This window comes from Mastacembelus armatus, chromosome 5 (genome assembly GCF_900324485.2).
Source record: "Mastacembelus armatus chromosome 5, fMasArm1.2, whole genome shotgun sequence".
Lineage (NCBI taxonomy): Eukaryota > Metazoa > Chordata > Actinopteri > Synbranchiformes > Mastacembelidae > Mastacembelus > Mastacembelus armatus.
Window position 1 is genome coordinate 1,902,461 of NC_046637.1, and position 21,022 is coordinate 1,923,482.

At 40.3% G+C, this 21,022-nt stretch overlaps 1 protein-coding gene and 1 long non-coding RNA gene across 3 annotated transcripts; both read right to left on the reverse strand.

The window, feature by feature from the left end:
* Positions 1-1,462: 1,462 nt before the first annotated feature.
* On the reverse strand, positions 1,463-4,228 carry LOC113130559 (uncharacterized). Its single transcript, XR_003295714.1, has 5 exons — positions 3,945-4,228; positions 3,801-3,871; positions 3,532-3,647; positions 2,860-3,010; positions 1,463-1,618 (listed from the first exon to the last, which is right to left on the reverse strand). It is a non-coding gene; the product is annotated as an uncharacterized LOC113130559 (long non-coding RNA).
* Positions 4,229-6,938: 2,710 nt separating this feature from the next.
* On the reverse strand, positions 6,939-17,016 carry LOC113130554 (CD276 antigen-like). 2 transcript variants are annotated; one of them, XM_026307291.2, is made up of 7 exons: positions 16,775-17,016; positions 14,363-14,698; positions 13,034-13,041; positions 11,641-11,671; positions 11,128-11,406; positions 9,291-9,380; positions 6,939-8,644 (listed from the first exon to the last, which is right to left on the reverse strand). In XM_026307291.2, exons 1-7 carry the CDS (start codon positions 16,842-16,844, stop codon positions 8,628-8,630), a joined length of 831 nt encoding a protein of 276 aa, XP_026163076.1. In that variant the 5' UTR covers positions 16,845-17,016; the 3' UTR covers positions 6,939-8,627. The 2 variants fall into 2 exon arrangements, with proteins under 2 accessions (XP_026163076.1, XP_026163077.1); XM_026307292.1 differs by lacking the exons at positions 11,641-11,671; positions 13,034-13,041 and having other exon boundaries at positions 16,775-17,011.
* Between the last annotated feature and the right edge of the window lie 4,006 nt (positions 17,017-21,022).

The window sequence follows — 21,022 nt, forward strand, 5'->3', positions numbered from 1 at the left end:
TGGTGTCGAATGCTGCACTAAGGTCTAGGAGGACAAGTATCGAAACAAGTCCATTATCTGAGGCTAAGAGAAGATCGTTGGTAACTTTCAACAGTGCTGTTTCTGTACTATGATGTGCTCTAAATCCTGATTGGAAATCTTCAAATAGTTCATTCCTGTGTAAGTGGTCTGATAGCTGCTTAGCAACAGCTTTTTCTAGGATTTTAGAAATAAATGGCAGGTTGGATATTGGTCTATAATTAGCCAAGACACCTGGATCAAGACTAGGCTTTTTGAGTAAAGGTTTGATTACTGCAGTCTTAAAGGCCTGTGGTACGTAGCCTGATACTAGAGATAAATTTACCAAGTCCAATAAAGATGAGTTCATTAATGGCAGGGTGCCTTTAAGCAGTCTAGTCGGGATGGGGTCCAAGAGACACGTTGATGATTTCGATGAAGCAACTACTGATGTAAATTCAGAGAGATCTATAGGAGAGAAGCAGTCTAAACATAACTGAGGTCCTACAGATGATTCAAGAGCTACTGTAGTAAAAGATTCATTTATTGCAGGTATAGGAAGCATCTGCTGAATTTTATCTCTAATAGTTGTGATTTTATTTGTAAAGAAACTCATAAATTCATCACTGCTGAGAGCTAAGGGAACACTGGGCTCAACGGAGCTGTGACTTTTTGTCAGCCTGGCTACAGTGCTGAAAAGAAACCTGGGATTGTTCTTATTTTCCTCTATTAGTGATGAATAGTATGCAGTTCTGGCTTTACGGAGAGCTTTTTTATATGTTAGTAGACTGTTTTTCCAGGCTAGAAAAATTTCCTCTAAGTTTGTGGAACGCCACTTCCTTTCCAGCCTTCGTGATGCCTGCTTTAAGGTACGAACATGTAAATTATACCATGGGGCTAGTCTTCTCTGAATCACTAACTTCTTTTTCAGAGGGGCTACAGAATCAAGCGTTTCACGCAGTGAGGTTACAGCGCTGTCAACAACATGATCAATTTGGTAGGGAGTAGGCTTAAGGCAGCTGCCCTCCACTATGTTTATACTTGGCATAGATGCAAATAAAGATGGAATCATTTTCTTAAATTTATTAACAGCGTTGTCGGATAAACATCTGCTGTAGTGGAATTTTCTTCCAGACGCTGCATGATCCATCATTTTAAATTCGAAAGTTATTAAAGAATGATCTGACAAAACAGGATTTGGGGGGAAAATTATTAGATGTTCAATTTCGATGCCATAGGTCAGAACAAGATCAAGGGTGTGATTAAAACAGTGGGTGGGTTTATTAACGTTTTGAATGAAACCAATTGAATCTAATATAGAATTAAATGCAATGCTGAGGCTGTTATTTTCAACATCTACATGAATGTTAAAATCTCCCACTATAATGACTTTATCTGATCTAAGCACTAAATCAGACAGGAAGTCAGGGAATTCAGTTAAAAACTCTGAGTAAGGAACAGGTGGACGGTACAAAATGACAAGTAGAACTGGTTTTTGTGTTTTCCAGTTTGTATGTGAGAGACTAAGAGTGAGGCTCTCAAATGAGTTATAACTGTTCTTGAATGGTGGCGACATCACGGCATCATCCAAACTTTGGCTTTGTTGATTCCTCTCAGGCGTCTGCAGAGACAGAAGAGAAGAAACAGAAAAGATTTCATGTTTTATTTTATTTTATTTTCAGTGCAAAACATCTGGAGTTGATGTGGGTCAGATATTTGTAAATGCATTAAATGTTACTGTGACTCTGGAGGCTCAGGGTTTGTGGAGATACAGTAAAACGCTCCTGCATAAAGTATTTTGGTGGCTCAAACCTGAGCCTAGTTCTCAGGTGAACAGGAAACATCACATCAGTGTCTTGGATTTCATTTCCTTTATTCTCAGTCTGCACGTTAGCGAAACATTATTTATGTTGGCGCCCGGAATAAAATCGTTGCACAACATCAGTACAATGTTTGTGACACTGTCAGGAACCTGTTCAGCAGCACTTCCACCTGTCCCTGATCCTGAACCGGTCACATGGTGCTGGCTCCGTTTTTAACGTGAACTGAAATGTTTCCTCAGGCTGTGAAAAGGCCTCGGGGCTCTGACACAGAAACATCACGGAAACATCTGGAGCTGGTTATGAGCAACTAGCACCCCCTGCTGGACATATGGATGTGTTACAAATCTTCTATGCTTCATTTATTAAGTGTGTATAAATTTTTATCTAAATAATTGAATCAACTTCTAAAACATGATGTGTTATCACAGATTAAAGGCCTAAGTTGTGACTCTGGACTCTGAGGTGGGCGGACAAAGCAGGACTCTGGACTCTGAGGTTTAGTTTCTGCAGCAGCAGTGTTTTGGTTGATGTTAGAGAAGGACTGAGTGTTAATGATCTAAATTAATGTGTAATGTCCTAATATTTGTCTCATCCAGACAAACTGAACACAGACATGTCGTATGGTCCATGTATGAAACTGTCTGACTCGACATGTGACTGTGGCTTCGTTTCTGAGCTGTGTCCTCTGGGAAAACGCTTCCTGCCAGGAAGAGCGTTTGTTTTCAGAGTCAACACGGTGTCGTCCTCCTTCTCTTACAGACGCTTAAACTCTAAAACCTTTTTCTGCTCTTTTACAGTAAGTCCAACTCTAGTCTCTGTCGACCTTCACTAGAGAACACAAGCCCTCAGACGTAGAGCTAAAAATGAAAACAACTCAGTACTCAAACATCAGCACAACCTGCAGGGTCCTCAACAAAAACTGTCCATGATGAGTTTATGAAGGAGGATTCACTGCAGGACTGATGGATTAGACCTAATGACCTGCAGTCAGGTGACCAGACGACACCTGAGTGTGGTTTGATGTTCGCTCTGCTCTGACCTGAACTCTGGGCTGTTGTTTTCCAGCTGCTCAGACAGATGCACCACGTTCTCCTGTGTGTGTCGTCGTTTATGTGTCAATACGTAGATGCAACATTCGGTCCAAGCTCAGACGCAGTGAAGACTCAGACGACAGAGACTTTCCAGGAAAACTGTGCAGATGAAATGAGGGGTCAGATTCTTTAAGGCCTGTTCTTCTCACAAAGAACCACTGGTTCACTGAGAAACAAACACTTTTATAACAATAAGCTCCTTTAGCGTGTGAAGGACGCCCTGACTGATGGACTGTACTGTCATTCAGGGGCAGGACGTCTGTTTCTTGTGCTCTCTCAGAAAGTTAATGAGCTAGAGAGCAGTGGACACACACAGTCTGTTTACAGCAGCGAGGATTTCAGCTCAGACTGTTTGTCCAGTCAACAGGGGTCTGGAATAAAGGAGGGGACTGTCCTGTCTGAGTAAACCCTCAGGATCCCAGCACTCTCTCCTCTACAGGCGGATGATCGGCCGTTCAGCATAAACCAAGCTCAGATTTATTAATCACACAGATCTGGTTGCAGAAATGTCTAAACCATAAACTGTGGCTCAGATACTGATGTTCCCCTCAGGATGTAATGACTCTGGTGGTCTGTAACTTTTCCTCCATCACTGGATCTGTTCTTCGCAGTTCCCTCACCCTGGAGTTCGGCTGTTCATCAAAGAGCAGTTTGAACGTGTCGGCCTGAGACTGACTGGAGCTGTCCAGACACATGTAACCACACACTCGATACACAGAGTCTCCACAACCCGCCGCTGGAGGCAGAAGACCGGAGGACCGGAGGACCGGAGGGTAGAACAAACAGGAGAAAGAAAAGGGAAGAAGAGAGAAGGATGAGATGAGAAACTTCTGGTTCATGAGACGAACTGAGAGTCACTGAATTTGTCTTTATACGTTTGTCTCTTCACCTTTCAGATGGTCCTGCATGACCCTCCATCCATGACCTCTGATATAAACACAAGGAGGAGGGCAGAAAAACCTGCAGGTGATTTAAAAAACATTAGTTTTTCATACAATGTGAACTCCATCGCTCCAGACAAGCAGCAGCAAACCTTTTCTCGTTGCCGTAGGATTTCTGAGCCACCTTGGCGTGCAGGATGACGACGCTCTGGTCTGCGTGGTCTTCTCTCGCTGGTTCCCTTGTTCCCAGTAACTGACAGCCCTGAAAACCCGGGTCCAGTCTCCTGGTTAGACAATAACACTGTCAGTTACTAACAACGAAAACAATGTACTGCATTAATCTGGATCAGAGATGGATAATGTGACAGCATCAGTGGTCGTTTATCTCAGAGGACAACCCTGTCAATAAAAACAAAAACTATCAATATTAGGCAAGGCAAGTTTATTTATATAGCACAATTCATACACAGAGTAATTCAAAGTGCTTTACAGAAATAAAAGACAGGTTAAAAATACATAAGCAAGAATAAATATAATAATAATAAAAAGTTAACATTAATTAAAAATTAATATTAGAGGAAACTGAGTGCAGATAGATCACTTTGGATAAAACACTGTCAGGTCTAGTCAGGTCATATGTTACAGGCCACACTAAAAAGAAAGGTTTTTAGCTTGGACTTAAACATTGCCAGAGATGAGGCTTGTCTAACATCATCAGGAGACTATTCCAGGTTTTAGCTGCATAGAACTGAAACGCTGCTTCTCCCTGGTTAGTTCTGACTCTGGGCACGAGCAGAATCTGAGAACAGGAGTAATGTGGTTGTACTTCCTGGTTCTAGTCAGGACCCGAGCAGCAGCGTTCTGAATGTACTGCAGCTGCCTTACAGCTCGTTTTGAGAGCCCCGTGAACAGGCCGTTACAGTAATCTAACCTGATAGAGATAAAAGCATGGATGAGTCTTTCCAAGTCTGGTTTAGACATGATCCCTTTGATTCTGGCAATGTTTTGGAGATGGTAAAATGCTGACAATTTTATCGATTTTAGAGAAAGAGACTCAAGGTGACTGCTGACACTTTCTCTTTGTTTCTGAGGCCCAAAGATGATTATTTCAGTCTTGCCACTGTTTATTTGGAGAGAGTTGTTTTGCATCCACAGAGTGATCTGTTCAATACAGCAGCACAGTGAGTCGACTGGTCCATATTCACCAGCTGTGAGTGAAATGTAAATCTGAGTGTCATCTGCATAGTTATGGTAGGACACATTATTGTTGCGTATTAACTGGCCTAAAGGAAACATGTAAAGATTGAACAAAAGGGGTCCCAAGATGGACCCTTGGGGGACCCCACATGTCAACGCCATTTGGTCTGGGACACAGTTACAATACTTCCTGTCTTCAAGATAGGACTTAAACCATTTAAGGGCAGTATCAGAGATGCCTATCCAGTCCTCTAACCTTTGTAACAGGATCACATGGTCCACTGTGTCAAAAGCAGCACTTAGATCCAGCAGTACTAAGACAAAGACTCTGCCAGGCGTCGGTGTTCAGACGAAAGTCATTTGTCACCTTGATGAGGGCAGTCTCAGTGCTGTGATGGGGCCTAAAACCTGACTGAAAATCATCAAAGCAGTTGTTTAGCATGAGAAAGTCAGTAAGTTGTTGGTAAACAACTTTTTCAATGATTTTGCCTAAAAACGGCAGGTTTGATATGGGCCGGTAGTTGTTCAGTACCATGGCATCAAGACTGCTCTTCTTCAGGAGAGGCTTGATGACAGCAATTTGTAAGGCCCTTGGAAATGTTCCAGACTGTAATGAGTTATTAACTAAGTGAGTGAGTTGTGGTAACAAACTGCTTAGTACTGATTTCAATAATCTAGTGGGTAAAACATCAAGGCAACAGGTGGATGAACTTAGACAGGAGATGGTCTCTTCAACTGTTATGTCATTTACTGGTGTAAAGTGTGTCAGTTCTACCAAGTGTCTCCTGGATGGCTGCAGAGTTGGTATCTGCCTTGTGCAATTTATTGTTTGTTTAATACCCTGAATCTTGTCATTAAAAATAATGCAAATTCATTACATTTGGATGTTGAAATTAGTTATATAGTTATATTACTTAATGGATTCATGGCACAAGCCCCAAAGATCGGTCAATAGTTTTTTTTCATCTGGGAACAATAAACCAAAAATCTGTGCCAATCCATTTCTGGGCTGTTCAAACAGTTTGTTTCAGTCTGGACCAAAGTTACTGACAGACCCAGTGACCAACACTGCACAGTATAAGTTCATCAGACCAACTGGGCAAAAAACCTGCAGGACACACAGATCATCTGAAGAAGATCAGCTTCTAACAGAATAAGTCAGGGACACCAGGAAGGAGGAGAAGAAGAAGGACTGTTTGGCTCAGCACCGTCCGTCTCTAAACTGAGTTCTGCTCCGTATTTAGCGGAGTGTCTGGCCAGCAGCGTCCCCAGGTGAGTGAGCGGGCTGCCTGGGTCCGGGTATAGAGGAAGGGGGTTAAACTGAACCGTGTCCGCCTGGAAGAGTCCTGGTGGGGGCATCTGTGTTTCTGGCAGGACGAGATTAAAAGATGCAGATTCGTTTAAGTTGTTCCAGACCAGGTCAGGAGGCAGAGACACACGACAGCAAGAAGCTCCATAGTTGTCCAAGTCCTGTCAGCATCAACAGCTCAGCATCACTTCAACGTCTCCATATAACGAAGCTGCAGCCGCTGCTGACAGCTGGACGGACTCAGCCCACACTTTCACTCTCTAGGCTTCCGCTAACAGCAGCAACACTTCCTGTACAACTCACACTCCATCAGGTCTGCACTGAGGCTCCTGCTGCACGTCCCTGATTCCTCACAGTCACAACAACATCAATGTGCTGATGAATAATCAAAGGTTAAAATGCTGCAGAGACAGTGGGAAATATATTAGTCTGTATGAGTCAGTAACAACAAAGCTGTGAAGTCCATGGAGGAAGCAGACAGATCCAGGTTTCCTGCAGCTGCTGCTTCTTATTTCAGAGTAAAATCAGTTTCTCTGACCAAAGTGTGAACAGACAGAAACATCCAGAACAGTCACAACAGACACTTGGACATTTTTCAGCTTTTAGCTACAAGCAGTGAGGTCAGATCTGATCAATGGAAGATTTTCTATCACATTTTCATTCACAGTTTTCTTCTCATTCACATTAAAAAACAATGAGTTAATGTAAAGTTGCAGCTCTGACCACTGGGATCAGTCTGAGTTTCAGTTTGTTGCTCAGCAGAAGGAAATGTACAGTTTTTAAAAAGTGACAAATCAACAACTTCTCTACAGTTTAATTTTATTTTATGGACAGTAACAGTTCTCTGTATTCAGGCATCAGTCAAGTCACTCATCTGTCTCCACTTCATCCAAAATGATGCTGTTTAAACTTCAGCTGCTGTAAATTTTACTATTTTAAATTTCATCAATTTTTAGTCTCCACATGTTGAGATTAGAGACATTTTAACTTCTGAGCTGCAGCCTGAAAGTTTCCCTCAGGTCTCTCCTGATTTTTGGTCGAAGCCCCTTCAAATAAAATCAGTTTGAGCTATTTAAACATTTATTATTAGGGAGTTTTCTCTTAGTTTGGTCACTTTATAACTTGGATGTTGCTTTTATTTTATTTTTCTCTCATTATCCTGCTTTGCTAACAAAATATTTATCACACATCCCAAACATTCAAACATATTTTTCATTTAACATGAATCTGCATCAACATTAACAGGATTAAAAATCATAAAGTAAAATGATAAAACAGTAAAAACACAAACTGAGAATCAAACAATCTGTTTCAGCTGTTAAAGTCCTGAACCACATTAATGATCCTGTTAAGTCTGAGTCTGTTTTGTGTCAAAGCTGCAGACACATAAACACATTTTACTGAGATGTAAATGAACAGTTCAGTGATAATCTGTTCTGCAGCATTAAAACACCATCACCTGCTTAACTCCACATGAGCTTTAATAGGACATTAGCTGCATATACAGTATGTATCAGTTAAAATAAAGCTGCTTGTCATGTCTGTGTTATTCACAGCCTGTTTATTAATGAGTATATATGAATATATATGCTGAGCTGCAGCAGTCACATGTCAGGACAAAACTGGGTCAGATCAGTTTCAGCTGAACTTAATGGATTTTACTGAATCTGTCTCCTGTATTTTCAGACCTGCTCTGCAGCCTGAACAGGTGGAACAATCACAGCAACAAACACTGTTTCCTTTTACATGTGAAACGTCCTTCAACATTTTGGTGTTTCAGCTTTGACAGAAATGTGTTTGCTGCAGCTGCAGACAACAGGAAGAGGAGCTGCTCTGTTTGAACAACATCAAGACAGAACAGAGAAAAGTCTGTGTGTGTTTAATAAGAATCAGAGCAGGGATGGAGAACAACGTCAAGGGCATGGAACAAGCTCCCAGTTTACATTTCTGGGTCATGGGCCGTCACTGTGTTTGTGATGCAGAGTCTGTGTGCACTCAGATTTTGGCTGAGCACAAACAAGTGTCTGGACTAAGAAATTTGGGCAGGTGGTTCAAATATGTCATAAAAACACTAACCTGATCTGGACTTTTGGTTTAGACTCTATTTCTGTCTTTAAACCTGAAACCAGGACTTCATTAAACACTCTGGGGAAGTGAGGGCTGGGCAACGGGTTCACATTTAAAAAAAAAAAACATATTTTCATGTTTTTGGTCTAAAACTCAAACTCGAGCCCACAAAAATAAAAAAAAAACACAATAACACATTTACACCACCAACTTCAAGCCACAGGTCCAGTTTACAGACTCATGCTGATCCAGTAGAAATGTTTTATAAACCACCTCTGCCTGTAACAGAAAGAAAATACAATCACACAAACATCTCAGCATTATCAAAAAAATTCAAGATGCACAATCTCAGAATTTATTTATCATTGAATCCGTGAAGCTGATTTTCCCCTGCCCAAAGATCATTTCACAATTTTCTATTTATTATTTCTTTTTGTCAAAAACTGGTTTGGAAATTAATTAAGATTTGTGTTTCTCAGTCTTTTCTTTTATTTGTTGCTGTTTTTCCCTCTGGTGTATATTTTCTGTTTCTCTGAGTTGATGCTTCTTATTTGTAAATCACTTCCCAACATGGTTACGTTGGTTTGAGACTCTAAACTTCCTGTAGATGTGAATGTGAGTATAAGTGTTTGTCAGTCTAGTTTTAGTTGAGAGAAGATTCTTCCTTCTGCATTAAAGTGAAGGCACCAAAGGGAAAACATGGATGGAACTGAATGATATGTACATTTAAATCAAAACACACTGTGATAATGCAAGTCTACTACATTTATCTTTGATTTCATCAATTATGGACAATAGTCAGTGAATTTTATATGAGCCCATATATCAAGGCCTCAAGAATGTCAGGTCTCTAAAAATAAAACACATATGAGAAGCATTTCTGTTCTGCTCATTATTAATAGGTCGATAAAATCATTCAACTTACGTTTCCTATATGTGATTACAAGGATAATAATGAGAAGAAGAAGACCACCTAAAACCCCACCAACAATCCATCCAGTCGGAGTCTCTGGAGCTGAAGAGACAAAGTCAGAGTCAGACTGTGAGGTCACATCATGTCCAGCAGGTTAAACATCAGTTTTCATACAGACGACAACTAAATGTGTGTGAGCTGCTAAAATGGAAAGTGCTGAGCAGATAAAAGCAGCAGTGGGATGAATGTGAGCAGGCACAGTGATGTTAGGACCAGTTTCCTCCTGCTGGGCTCCACAGCTCACAGCCTGGTTCTGGTTCTGGTCCCAGTAGTGACTGTGAGGAATGTACTTTCCATACTGCTGCTATATACTTCTAATTTGAAGTACTTTACATACCGCTGGGTAGCTGATGTTAACTACCTTCTATACTTATTTGATATGTGAGCGTCATACGTTATATTCACAGGGGTTCCTAATATTCTGAGCCCTCGTGTGTGGAAACAGGGAGGACAGAAAAACAGAAACACCTGCTCATGTCTCACCATCTCAGTTCATCCTACACCCTGAACATCAGACACAGATGAAGCTCTGATCAAATGTTTGACATCAAATCCACCTGGAATGAGACCAGAGGTGAATCTACATCTCCACACCTGAGTCTTCATGAGTCTGTAAAGGGACATTCCACTGATTTTACACAGGAACATCAGTTTACTGCTCATGAAGAGGACGCCTCAGTCTGCTGTCACAGTCTCATGATTTATTGCTGATAGTGGGAGTCAGGTTGTGTTATGTTGTGTGATGTTAGTTCATGATGTGTAACATGAATCTCACTCATGTCTCTAACATTCAGGACATATTGAGCCAGAGCTGGTTAAACTGTGGAGGATTCAGCTGATTCAGGTGATCATTGTTGTCTCTCTTCATAGTTGGACAACAGCTGGAGCTCCCATCCTACAACTCTACACTCTGACAGTTACATCAGTGTCTGCTCAGACCTTTGCTCCATCATCTCTCACAGCTTCAACTGGACTGTAGATTCTCTAACAGGCCAGTTTTGTCATTAGCAGCTGGAAATGTTTCTAACAACAGAGTCTGTGGCAGACCTAGTCTGTGTGCTGGGACCATTTTAATCCAGTCATGGTTTAATCTCCTCTATGTAACCAGGGCCCTTATAACTAGTCAAACCCAGTGTGAGTTTACAAAGAGCTGGAACATCTGGCTCCATGAATCAAATCTTAAGACACCTGAAATGGACTGAAAACAGCCTGAGGGAGCAGACAACAGGTCTTGATCTGTGTCATCTCAGCTGAAAGTTTCCAAATCAGGAGTCAGAGCTGAGCTTCAGTCTGTGCACAGCAGATAAAGAAGAGCAGCTGAAAACAAGGAGGCAACAAACTGGGCCCATCTGGGGTCCTCACAGCCTGAATTAATGTTAGTGGGATTCAACTAATTCCTAAGTATTTAATCTCATCATCATGTCACAGTAAAAAAGCACATTTCACTAAAGATAATGTGGAAATCTCCAAAATGCAAGAACAGAGAAATTTCAGGAGATAGAGCTCAAACGTTTCAGTAGCAGAAGGTTTACCTTGACTTCACTTTTCTATAACCACAGCCTTTTCTCTAAAACACTCAAAAATCAGTAATCTAACATTCAGAGATCACAATGTAACTGTGCCACACACTGCTCATGCAGTAGCCATATCTAATTATGGTAACAGTCACATCTCAAACAAATAAAAGAAGTAATGAAGAGTTTTTCCCTAAAAGTGAATTCAGACTGAGCAGAAACATTAACTTTTACTCCAAATATTTTTTGTTATATAATGTGAAACTATCACTGACCATTCAGATGCACATATATCTCAGCATGAACCTGATGGTTGATCTCCTTCTGTGTGGCTACACAGCGATAGTTGTCGGTCTTGGTCACAGTAGTTTGGAGGATAATGTCGTAGCTGCCTCCTCTGTCTGTGACCTGAGGATCTTTAGCAGGAACCATGTTTCCACCACTGTCCTGCCACTGGAGCTGTGGTTTGGGAGAAGCTCCTTTAACTACACACTGAAGCAGAGCCCAGGCCTTTGTCTCATCAAGTATTGTGACTGATGGTTCTGGAGCTGCACCTGTGAACACAGTGTGAACAATGTCTTCAACAGTGATATCAAATAAAAAAATTTTTAAAAAACGCATTTAATTGCAGTTACTTACCACTGTTGGAAGAAATTAAATTTATTAATATTTTCATATATGAATTTCATATATTATGAATGAACATGTATTATGACTTCTAAAAAAAAAACCGAGGACACACAGGTGAGACGTAGAAATCAGTGACGTCATCACCATCACAGACTCACCTGGGATGTTTTCCTCTGTCCGGTCCTTTAACGGTTTAAGGCGCGGAGGTTGGATGCGACCCGACATTTATGTGTAAAAATGACCAATAAATGTAGAATCTAATTTCATGGTGACTGTAGGCCTCAACACAGACATGTTACACGTCGTCTGGAAGATAAAATCTTTGTTTTCTCAGCGACTTTACGAACATTAAACAACTACTTACGACATAAACACACCAACGTCTCACTTTACGGCAGTAAACAGTTAGCAACTTACCTGCTAACCTGTCTCGGCGCAGTTAAAACACATTTATAGGACGAAAATCAGACATTTCTACACAAACTGCGGCTCGTTTTAAAGAAGAAAACTCACCGATTAAATCCATTTGGTTTCAATTCAAACGGAAGGAAAAATAACCTGAATAAAAGTGAATTATTTCCCTCGTTTAGTTTTAACGCTGCTCCTCAAACTTCCTAAACAACGACATTTGGCTCCGTTTTCAATTATCGACTAAATATTTGACCAATGATGTTCAGTATCTCTGAAATCAGTACACGCCCACGAACTAAACAAACCAATCAGAGTCTTTCTACGGCCTAAACTGACAAAAATAAATAAACATCAACTCCATCAGCCAATCAGAGGAGCGCATTATTACACGGCCTCCACGTGTGTTTTAATGACAGCTGGTATCATCCAATAGAAAGTCAGCACCGTGAAAACACTCAAGAGTTCGGAACCTGGAAAATTACCTGCCTGATCATATATGGAAGTTAATGCAGTTGGACTTCCTGTGGCAGTGGGACACCAAAATAAGAAAGAAAAAGTGTTTTATCTGTCAAAATAAAAATATTTTAATGATAATAAATATATAAATATTTATCGAAATATTAAAAACATCTATTTATAATCAGCTCTAACATTTAGGGACATTTTCTGTGTCATAAAAAATATTTATCATCATCAGTTTTTAACTTTGGAGAAGTTTTGCAGAGCTCTGTAGTGATCTGATGGAGATGCTCTGTGCTGCACTTTGTCAAATATCTCAGAGCCTCTTCTGTCCATCAACATGACATTTGGCACAGACATTAGAAACAAGTTCAGGGAGAGATCCTGTAAATTTCAGCCTGATCCCTGTTAATGTGACTGATTTACTGCATTTGAAATAGGAAGGAAACGGAAAAGAGAGAAGGAAGCTTCTGTTTTTATCTGTTCAGTCATTTACCAATTTAACTCTTTCACAGCTGTAACTAAGATCAATACACCTGATAAAACCTCTCAGTGTTTGTTTTAAAGTGATGCAGTTGACATATATCAGCTCCTCATGGTTTTGGTATTATGTATATTTGGAAATGTGAAGGTGGGATGAGAGATGACTACACATGATTTAAATGCACCCCATGAGGTTAAAACAGGATCTAAAAGACAAAAACAAGATGAAAATGTCAGATATCTCTGCATGTGTGACATCATGAACTGGACAGACATGTAATTCTGAGGAAAAACACTAAAACTTATTGCCCAGTAGATTAGACAGATTTTTACCATCTGAAACTGAAATAAAACGTGGACAAAGTACTCAACTTCATTACTTGAGTCAAAGTATAGATCCTCTAGGTCAAATATTACTCCAGTACAAGTATGTCAAAATATCACTTGAGTTAAATTATTGGAATATGTGCTTTCAAAAATACTTAAGTATTCAAAGTATTTAAAAAAATCTGAAAAATGTTTTTAACAATGCATTCTCAAAGAGTGCAGTAAAGAATCTTTCTCACACTGTAGTTATTTGCAATATTTGTACTAGGTCACTGACTGGTCATTAACTAGAGAACAGAAGAGTAAATAATCAGTAAATAGGAAACAGAGGAAACTTTCTTTAGTGTAAATCCATTAATGGACCAAACACGGACTAAAAGTTAAAAGTGGTTCTAAACTAGGACTAAACCAGGTCTAACCCAAGTCTAAACTGAGATGAAACCATGTTAAATCAGGACTATGCCTAGACTATGCCTAGGGATGCCTAGACTTCCTTCTCCCTGGTCACTTCCCTCCAGTTCTTCCAAGGGGACACCGAGGCGTTCCCAGGCCAGCCAAGAGACATAGTCCCTCCAGCATGTCCTGGGTCTTCCTCGGGGCCTCCTTGGGGTGGGACGTGCCTGGAACACCTCCCCAGAGAGGCATCTGGAACAGATGCCCAAGCCACAACAGCTGGAGTTTCATGACCTAGACCGTCCCACTTCAGTTCACAACTGTCTATATTAAAATAATGTAATTAAAACTTCAGTAGCCTATATACATCTGCAGTAGTGCTCCTTCAGCTCCTTCACTACAACAGACCGTCTGCCAATCTGCCATTCAGTACTTCCCTCACTCGTGAACAAGATCCCAAGATACTTAAACACCACCACTCTTCTTCTTAGGAGTGGGCAGATAGATCCTGATATCGATAATATCAATACCCACATTGGTATTGATATCGGATTGATACTGTCCTGCCGAGATCGATACTATTGCTCCTGTTTCTTAAAAAAGGCAAAGACATGCCTCCTTTCACATCTTAAACACAAATCCAGACAGGTGCTGTTTCATAACAGCTCAGATACAGGCTGAAGTTAATCTGCAGCCTCGTCCAGATGTTTTTCTGACTGACCACAGTTTAACTCATCTGAAACATCTGGACCAGTCACATCTGTAAATGAGCAGGAGACTCTATCACTGTTTCATAGAAACACTCACCAACAACCAGCTCAATGAGGCCTCTTCTTTTTGGCTGAAGCTGTGGAAAATCACAGGTGTACTTTCCACTGTCAGTCACCTTTGTTTTTCTGATAACTATGGAGGCGTTACCGAACTGCAGCTGATCAGGAAAATGAGAGATACGTCCTCTGAACTGCTCATCTTGACCTGTACCACCATTGTTGCTATGAATAGTACTATCATACATGAACACCTCCTTCTGACCATCTCTCTTCCACTCAAAGTATTTTTGGACAATGTTCTCCCTGGGGCTGAGGGAACAGGGTAAGATGGCGTCACCTCCTTGTTTCACCACCATCTTGATGACGCCTGGTCCTGAAGACAAAAACATGCATTAATCTGTGTGTTGATGTGCAGAGAAACCAGGTGAGAAACACTAATAACACACTGACATTCAAACTTCCCAGACATGAAGGTTCTTCTTATTTCTAAGATAATCTCTGTCTGTGCAGCCAGAAAACTAAAACCACACAAACAGGCACAAACAGGAAAAGCTGCCTGGCTGAAAAACTGCAGAGTCTGTGGGCGAGAAAGAGGAAACGGAACAAACTGAGACTTTCTCTGCTTCTTCTTTAAATGGTCACATCTGGATCATGATGACCCCCCATCCCAAACACAACTTCACTTTGAAATGAGCAATGAAATTATTATGAGAAATAATAAAAACATCTTGAAATATGAGAGAAGTCCATTCAGTTCATATTAATGTTGTTATTTAGAACAACAGAATTAGGATTTTGTGTTTTCACTGCCCTGTTTCCTCCTAAATCTGGACTTGTTCCTGCAGGTCTGCTGTTAATACATGTTTGATGATTATCTGTCTGAGGAACCGTCAGGCAGCGGGAACACAAACACTTTCTATTTCTATTATAATCCCATCAAACCAAGAGACGGTTACATATTTTTAGGGGCCTCTATGGAGAATGTGCATTTGTACAGGGCCTTATTCTGTAAGGCCCTATTGTTGACAAAACCCTGCTCTCACCCATTGCCTCCATCACTGTCTCTTAGAGAAATTAAAATGTTTACCCTCCTGTGAGGGTCCTGATCCACCTTACTTTAGTATAACTGAAACTCTTCTGAATGGGGCCTATTGTGCATTGTGGAAATATAATTGTTGCTCTCAGTGAGCACAGTTTGCTCTGACCTTGACTATTTGATAAGGGCCCAGATGTCTTTCTGTGAGAAATCCCCTCCCTTTTGTATTTCCATGAAAACTGATGTGTTAGGCTGCAAGCAGCCAGTGACCCTCATGCTGTACCAAGGTGCTGTGTGACTGTTACTCCTTGCAAGTAAAACTTCTATATAATCTTACCGAAGTTCGTCCTCTGAGTCTATTTGTTAAAGAGAATTTACCTAACACTAACACTGTCCATCCATCTCCATCTTTGTGCTGTCAACCAAATAGCAAACTTATCATCCAGTCACAGAATCTATAATCTAATAAGCAATATGAATTGCTTCATATCAATTTGTAACATTATTCTAATGGAATAATGGTTGATATGAGCAATGCAATGAGATAATGTTACTTTGACCTCGTTTTCTCACCGGAACCTGGTTGGTTTCAATAAATTCTCTGTGTAAAAACATAGTCCATGTGTGTATTATTATATTTACATTATAAACATTGCATGCAGCCTTAGCAGTGGTTAATATTACCCTCATGTCTATTGTAAACATAAATATGAATGAGTTTTCTTTCATTTGTTAATGAAGAAGAATATTTGTGGTGCTTTATAATTCTACACAGGTTTTATCTTCACTTACATTAAAATAAAGTGCATCAGTTACAGTCGCTCATCACCTTCCTCCAGGCTGTCGCTCTCATGAACTCTAATATAATAATAGATAATCACTATAATAATAATCACTGTATGCATATTTGCACATCTGTACTTTTATAGTTAAATTCTTACAGTCCTACTGCAATAGTTCACACATTGTATATACTGTATATATAAAAATATTTTCTAGCCTTCTTTATTATTTTCCTTTCTTTATTTTAAACCTCCATCTCTTAAAAGGTTTAACTTAATTAAATTCATCAAAGAAAGAGCTCAGTGAACCAGAGTCAAATTCCTTGTTTGTGTGAACAAACTTGTAACTTAAATCTGATTCTGATTAAAGTGCTCACTTCAGACTGAGCTGCTGGAAACGTTATATCCTTCATAGTAAAACTGCTCACATGGCTTTTCCTTTCTGGACACAAACATGAGCCAAATTAATGGTGATGTTGAAGGCTGTTCTCTCTAAGTTCTGTGGAGACAACATGATAATGTCATGTTTTCAGCAGGTTCCACTGCCAACAGGTGGATACCCTGCACGTCTCATTTTAAAGAATAAAGACACTTCAGGACCAGTCTCAGTCTGACTCAGGACTTTTCTCACCGTTTTCAGCAGCAAACGTTGTTCCAGACCAGGTCAGGAGGCAGAGACACACGACAGCAAGAAGCTCCATAGTTGTCCAAGTCCTGTCAGCATCAACAGCTCAGCCTCAATTCAACGTCTCTACATAACGAAGCTGCAGTCATTCACTTTCAGTTTATGCAATTTCTGCAAAAAGCTGCAACACTTCCTGTGTCTGTAATGGACTGGTGGCCTGACTGAAAACAGAAATGTACTTTCAGAGACCACATGGTGAGGAGTAAAGAGAAGGAAACTGTCTTTTCAGTTTTATTTCTTTGCAGCAAAAGGAGCAGCACAGGCCACATAGACACTTCCCCAGCTCCTACTGGGCAGCAGACTTCCATTTATACACAGATGCAGTTAATCAAAGATTATTATACAATTAATACAGTTATATTCCAAAAACCTAGACTCTTATTTGACAGTTAGTTCTCCATCCTGGGCTTGACTTCTTTCACTTGTTTCATCCTCACACCCAGTTTCACGTAACTGAGAAGTAAATCTTACAAATACCCCTAAACACATTGGTACATAGCCACAGCAACACAACTTTAACAACACAACCCCACCCACCTGGAGTACACAGTATCCTGTCACGTAGGCTCTTGCTCAAACAGAGATATGAAAAACATAAAACATAGAACCGCACCTGTAGCGTCTTCATGATAAACACTAATACCAGTAAAAACCTCTTTTCCATTTCAGAGACACACAGTTCAAATATCAGTCACCAGTTTTAGTTCACACTGGATCTGCAAAGAATGAAATTAATTAATTTGCATTTTTTCCTTTAAACTCAACAAGTTAAGGCAAATCAATTTTCTCGTCCCACAGATACAGAAAAGAACAAAACTCTAGTGTATTTTTTAAGAACTAAAGTTTTGATTATTTAAGGCCAATATTCTCTACATTACCCCTCCGCCTATTTCATATTGTCTCATATTGTTTCATATTTGTTGTTCTGTCATCTGGGTTTCTGTGTTTCAATTTGCTCTTGCTGTACATCGCCCACTTCCTGGATGCTACGCACTTTTGCCTTTACATTCTGGCCATCTGTTTATGCATTGTTGATTTTATTGTTGTTTTAATGCACTCTATGTATTTCATGCTGCATGCTTCCTTTTTCTCTCTGTAAGGTGACCTTGAGTGTTTGAAAGGCGCCATGAAATAAAATGTATTATTATTATTATTATTATTATTATTCCACATGTCAGCTGAGGTACAGTTATATTTATATATATATATATACAGGCCCTGAGCACAAGATCGATAGAGGCCGGGGTCTACCACAGCAGGCAGGACCCCAGGTGCAGGCTGTGCAAAGATGCCCCTGAGACAATCCAGCACATAACAGCAGGTTGTAAGATGCTAGCAGGCAGAGCGTACATGGAACGCCATAACCAAGTGGCCGGCATAGTGCACAGGAACATCTGTGCTGAGTATGGGCTGGAGGTCCCAAGGTCAAAATGGGACACGCCTCCAAAGGTGAGGGAGAATGACCGAGCTAAGATCCTGTGGGACTTCCAGATACAGACCGACAAACAGGTGATGGCTAACCAACCGGACATAGTAGTGGTGGACAAACAACAGAAGAAAGCCGTAGTGGTAGATGTAGCGATCCCAAGTGACAGCAACATCAGAAAGAAGGAACATGAGAAGCTGGAGAAATACCAAGGGCTTAAAGAAGAGCTAGAAAAGATGTGGAAGGTGAAGGCAACAGTGGTCCCCGTGGTAATCGGCACCCTCGGGGCTGTGACCCCCAAACTGGGAGAGTGGCTCCAACAGATCCCAGGAACAACATCAGAGATCTCAGTCCAGAAGAGCGCAGTGCTAGGAACAGCTAAGATACTGCGAAGAACCCTCAAACTCCCAGGCCTCTGGTAGAGGACCCGAGATTGAGGAAGACACACCACCCATAGGGGTGAGATGGGAATTTTTTTTTTTTTATATATATATATATATAAAACCTTATTTTACCATATGTTACCATAAACATATATATATTTATATGGTAACATATGGTAAAATAAGGTCAGGCAACATAAAGTTTCTGTGAACTGTAATTTGTGCAGTAGCTTGGTGAGGATAGTAGCTTCTATCATGAACCAAAAACCAGATCACTAATGGAGGGTGTTGGAAGGAGTGAAATTAGCCGTGATCTCTTCACATTGACAACATTAGGCTGTTAGCATCTGTCCTAAGCCCCTTATAGACCATTTAATGAGGAAAGGGCTTAGTCTGTCTTTGAAATTTAAAATGAAATAAATGAATAAATAAATAAAACTTAATAAATGGAGCGAAAAACTCTAAAAACAAGAACCAACCAAGTACAAGCCTATAGGTCAGTAAGAAAAGTCAGAATTTAAGTAGAACAACTTTAAGAAACCTAATGGTTGGAGTGAAGACTGCCTTAAGGGTAAACATCACACTGGATGGAAAATATGAAGCATCTCATGAAGTGAGTGTGCAACAGAGGAAGTCCGTTGAATCGACTGCAAAGACCAGTGCACATCTACACAGGATGTGGTTTTGCATGTTGAGCTGGTTGATCTGTTAGATTGCAAACAGGAAGTTTTAAAAGTAGTGCTGTCAATAGATTAAAAAATTTAATCGTGATTAATCACAGTCATCGATTTTAAATCATAAAAGTAAAATTCTAGAATTTACCTGTAAATATATTGAAATAAAGAAATACATGACAAACTAGTTTATTGAAACTTCAAAGATCCAAGATCCAAACTTCCATCTGGAAGCTTTTTATAACGAAACTTGTCGTTCAGCAAACCAGACGTCGTGTTTTCTGACATCATATTAAGTGGCTGTAGTTTAGGCTGGACACACACTAGACTAGACTCTTTAGCCCGATTTCATACCAGATTGGCCCGGTCGGTCCGATTCCAGGTTTGTCATGACCGATTATCTGTCTAAAGAATCCACAAGTGTGTCAACACGATTATTTTACTGCTCCTCATCGGGTCGGAGCTTCGATCCTTCGACTCCTGGTCGGGGGAAGCACCAACGTCACGTACACTTTTACGCCTCACAAGCATCAAAGCAAATCAGAACAAAAGCAGCACCAAAAGTCTCACTGTAGACAGGCCTGTTGATGCTGCCAACAACACAAGTGTCTTTTTCACTATTGTGCTTGAGATAAACTTGGTACAATAGAGGCGACAATGAAAAGGTGACGTCACGTTTGATCCCGCGAGTGTTTGTGAAATCTCGTGTCTGTGGAATCACCAACTTCAATCGGCAGGTGTGTGTGTGTGTGTGTGTGTGTGTGCGTGTGTGCGGTCTGGAAACAATAATAATTATATAACTTTATTACATATTAATATGATTTAGCTTTTTTTAAGCCTAAATGAAGGTCCATGAAGGAAACCCCACAAAAATGGAAAGATTTTTATTTTATTGTCATTTATTTTTACCCCTTTTTGTAAACACACACATCCTTATAAAATGAATATAATAAAACACTTACACCCAAGGGTCATTGTTATTCTCTGGCAGACAGTCTAAAAGAGTCTAGTCTAAGGGACTATGTTTTCTTCAGAAGAAGGACCCCAGAGGCCCCCAAAGGTCAGCTGCAGCAAACCTGCACTACATCATTTACATCATAGAGCCAGGGTCTTTTATAACTGTTAGAGTTTCTGTGGTATTGACTGTTCCTGTGAGGTTCTAAGGAACGAGCAGTTTTGGGAAAGAATAGGAGATTTGAAATACTGTCCTTAACAAAATGTTGTGTTAATTTCCATGTCTGTTAAAACCTGAGGGTCCTCTGTGTTAATCCTGTATGTAAATGACACAGGGCTTCCTGTCTAGGGACGACTGGAGACTGATGAATTCCTAATATTTCAACAGAAAGAAGAAGAAAAGATTAAAGAAAAGTGATAATACATAAATAATGTGACAGTTTCTGTCCAAAAAACTGCGGAATCGGCCTTTAACCTGAACCTGACCAGGCAGTGGGCCAGCTGGATTAAAGGCTAACATCTATATGAGCAGCCAAAGAAAACACACTGAGCTGCTCAGACGTTTAACACATTGTGTTTATTCACTGCAGCTTAAAGAAACCACTACATCTTTAGGAGACTGACGGGGGAATTTACCAATCAATCAATGTTCTGTGTGTGAAGTCTGAGTCATGCTGTGTTCAGGGGCAGGTCACATGTCACTGATCAATCAGCTCAGGTAATGATCCACACAGGGTCGATCAGAAATAATGAGAAA

Coding starts and splice junctions, on each gene's coding strand:
- LOC113130554 (XM_026307291.2), bottom strand. CDS start 16,844: ATGGAGCTTCTTGCTGTCGTGTGTCTCTGCCTCCTGACCTGGTCTGGA. Junction 14,699..16,774: donor AACGTTTGCTGCTGAAAACG/GTGAGAAAAGTC, acceptor TTTTGTCTTCAG/GACCAGGCGTCATCAAGATG. Junction 11,407..11,640: donor GACAGAGGAAAACATCCCAG/GTGAGTCTGTGA, acceptor CTGTGTTCACAG/GTGCAGCTCCAGAACCATCA.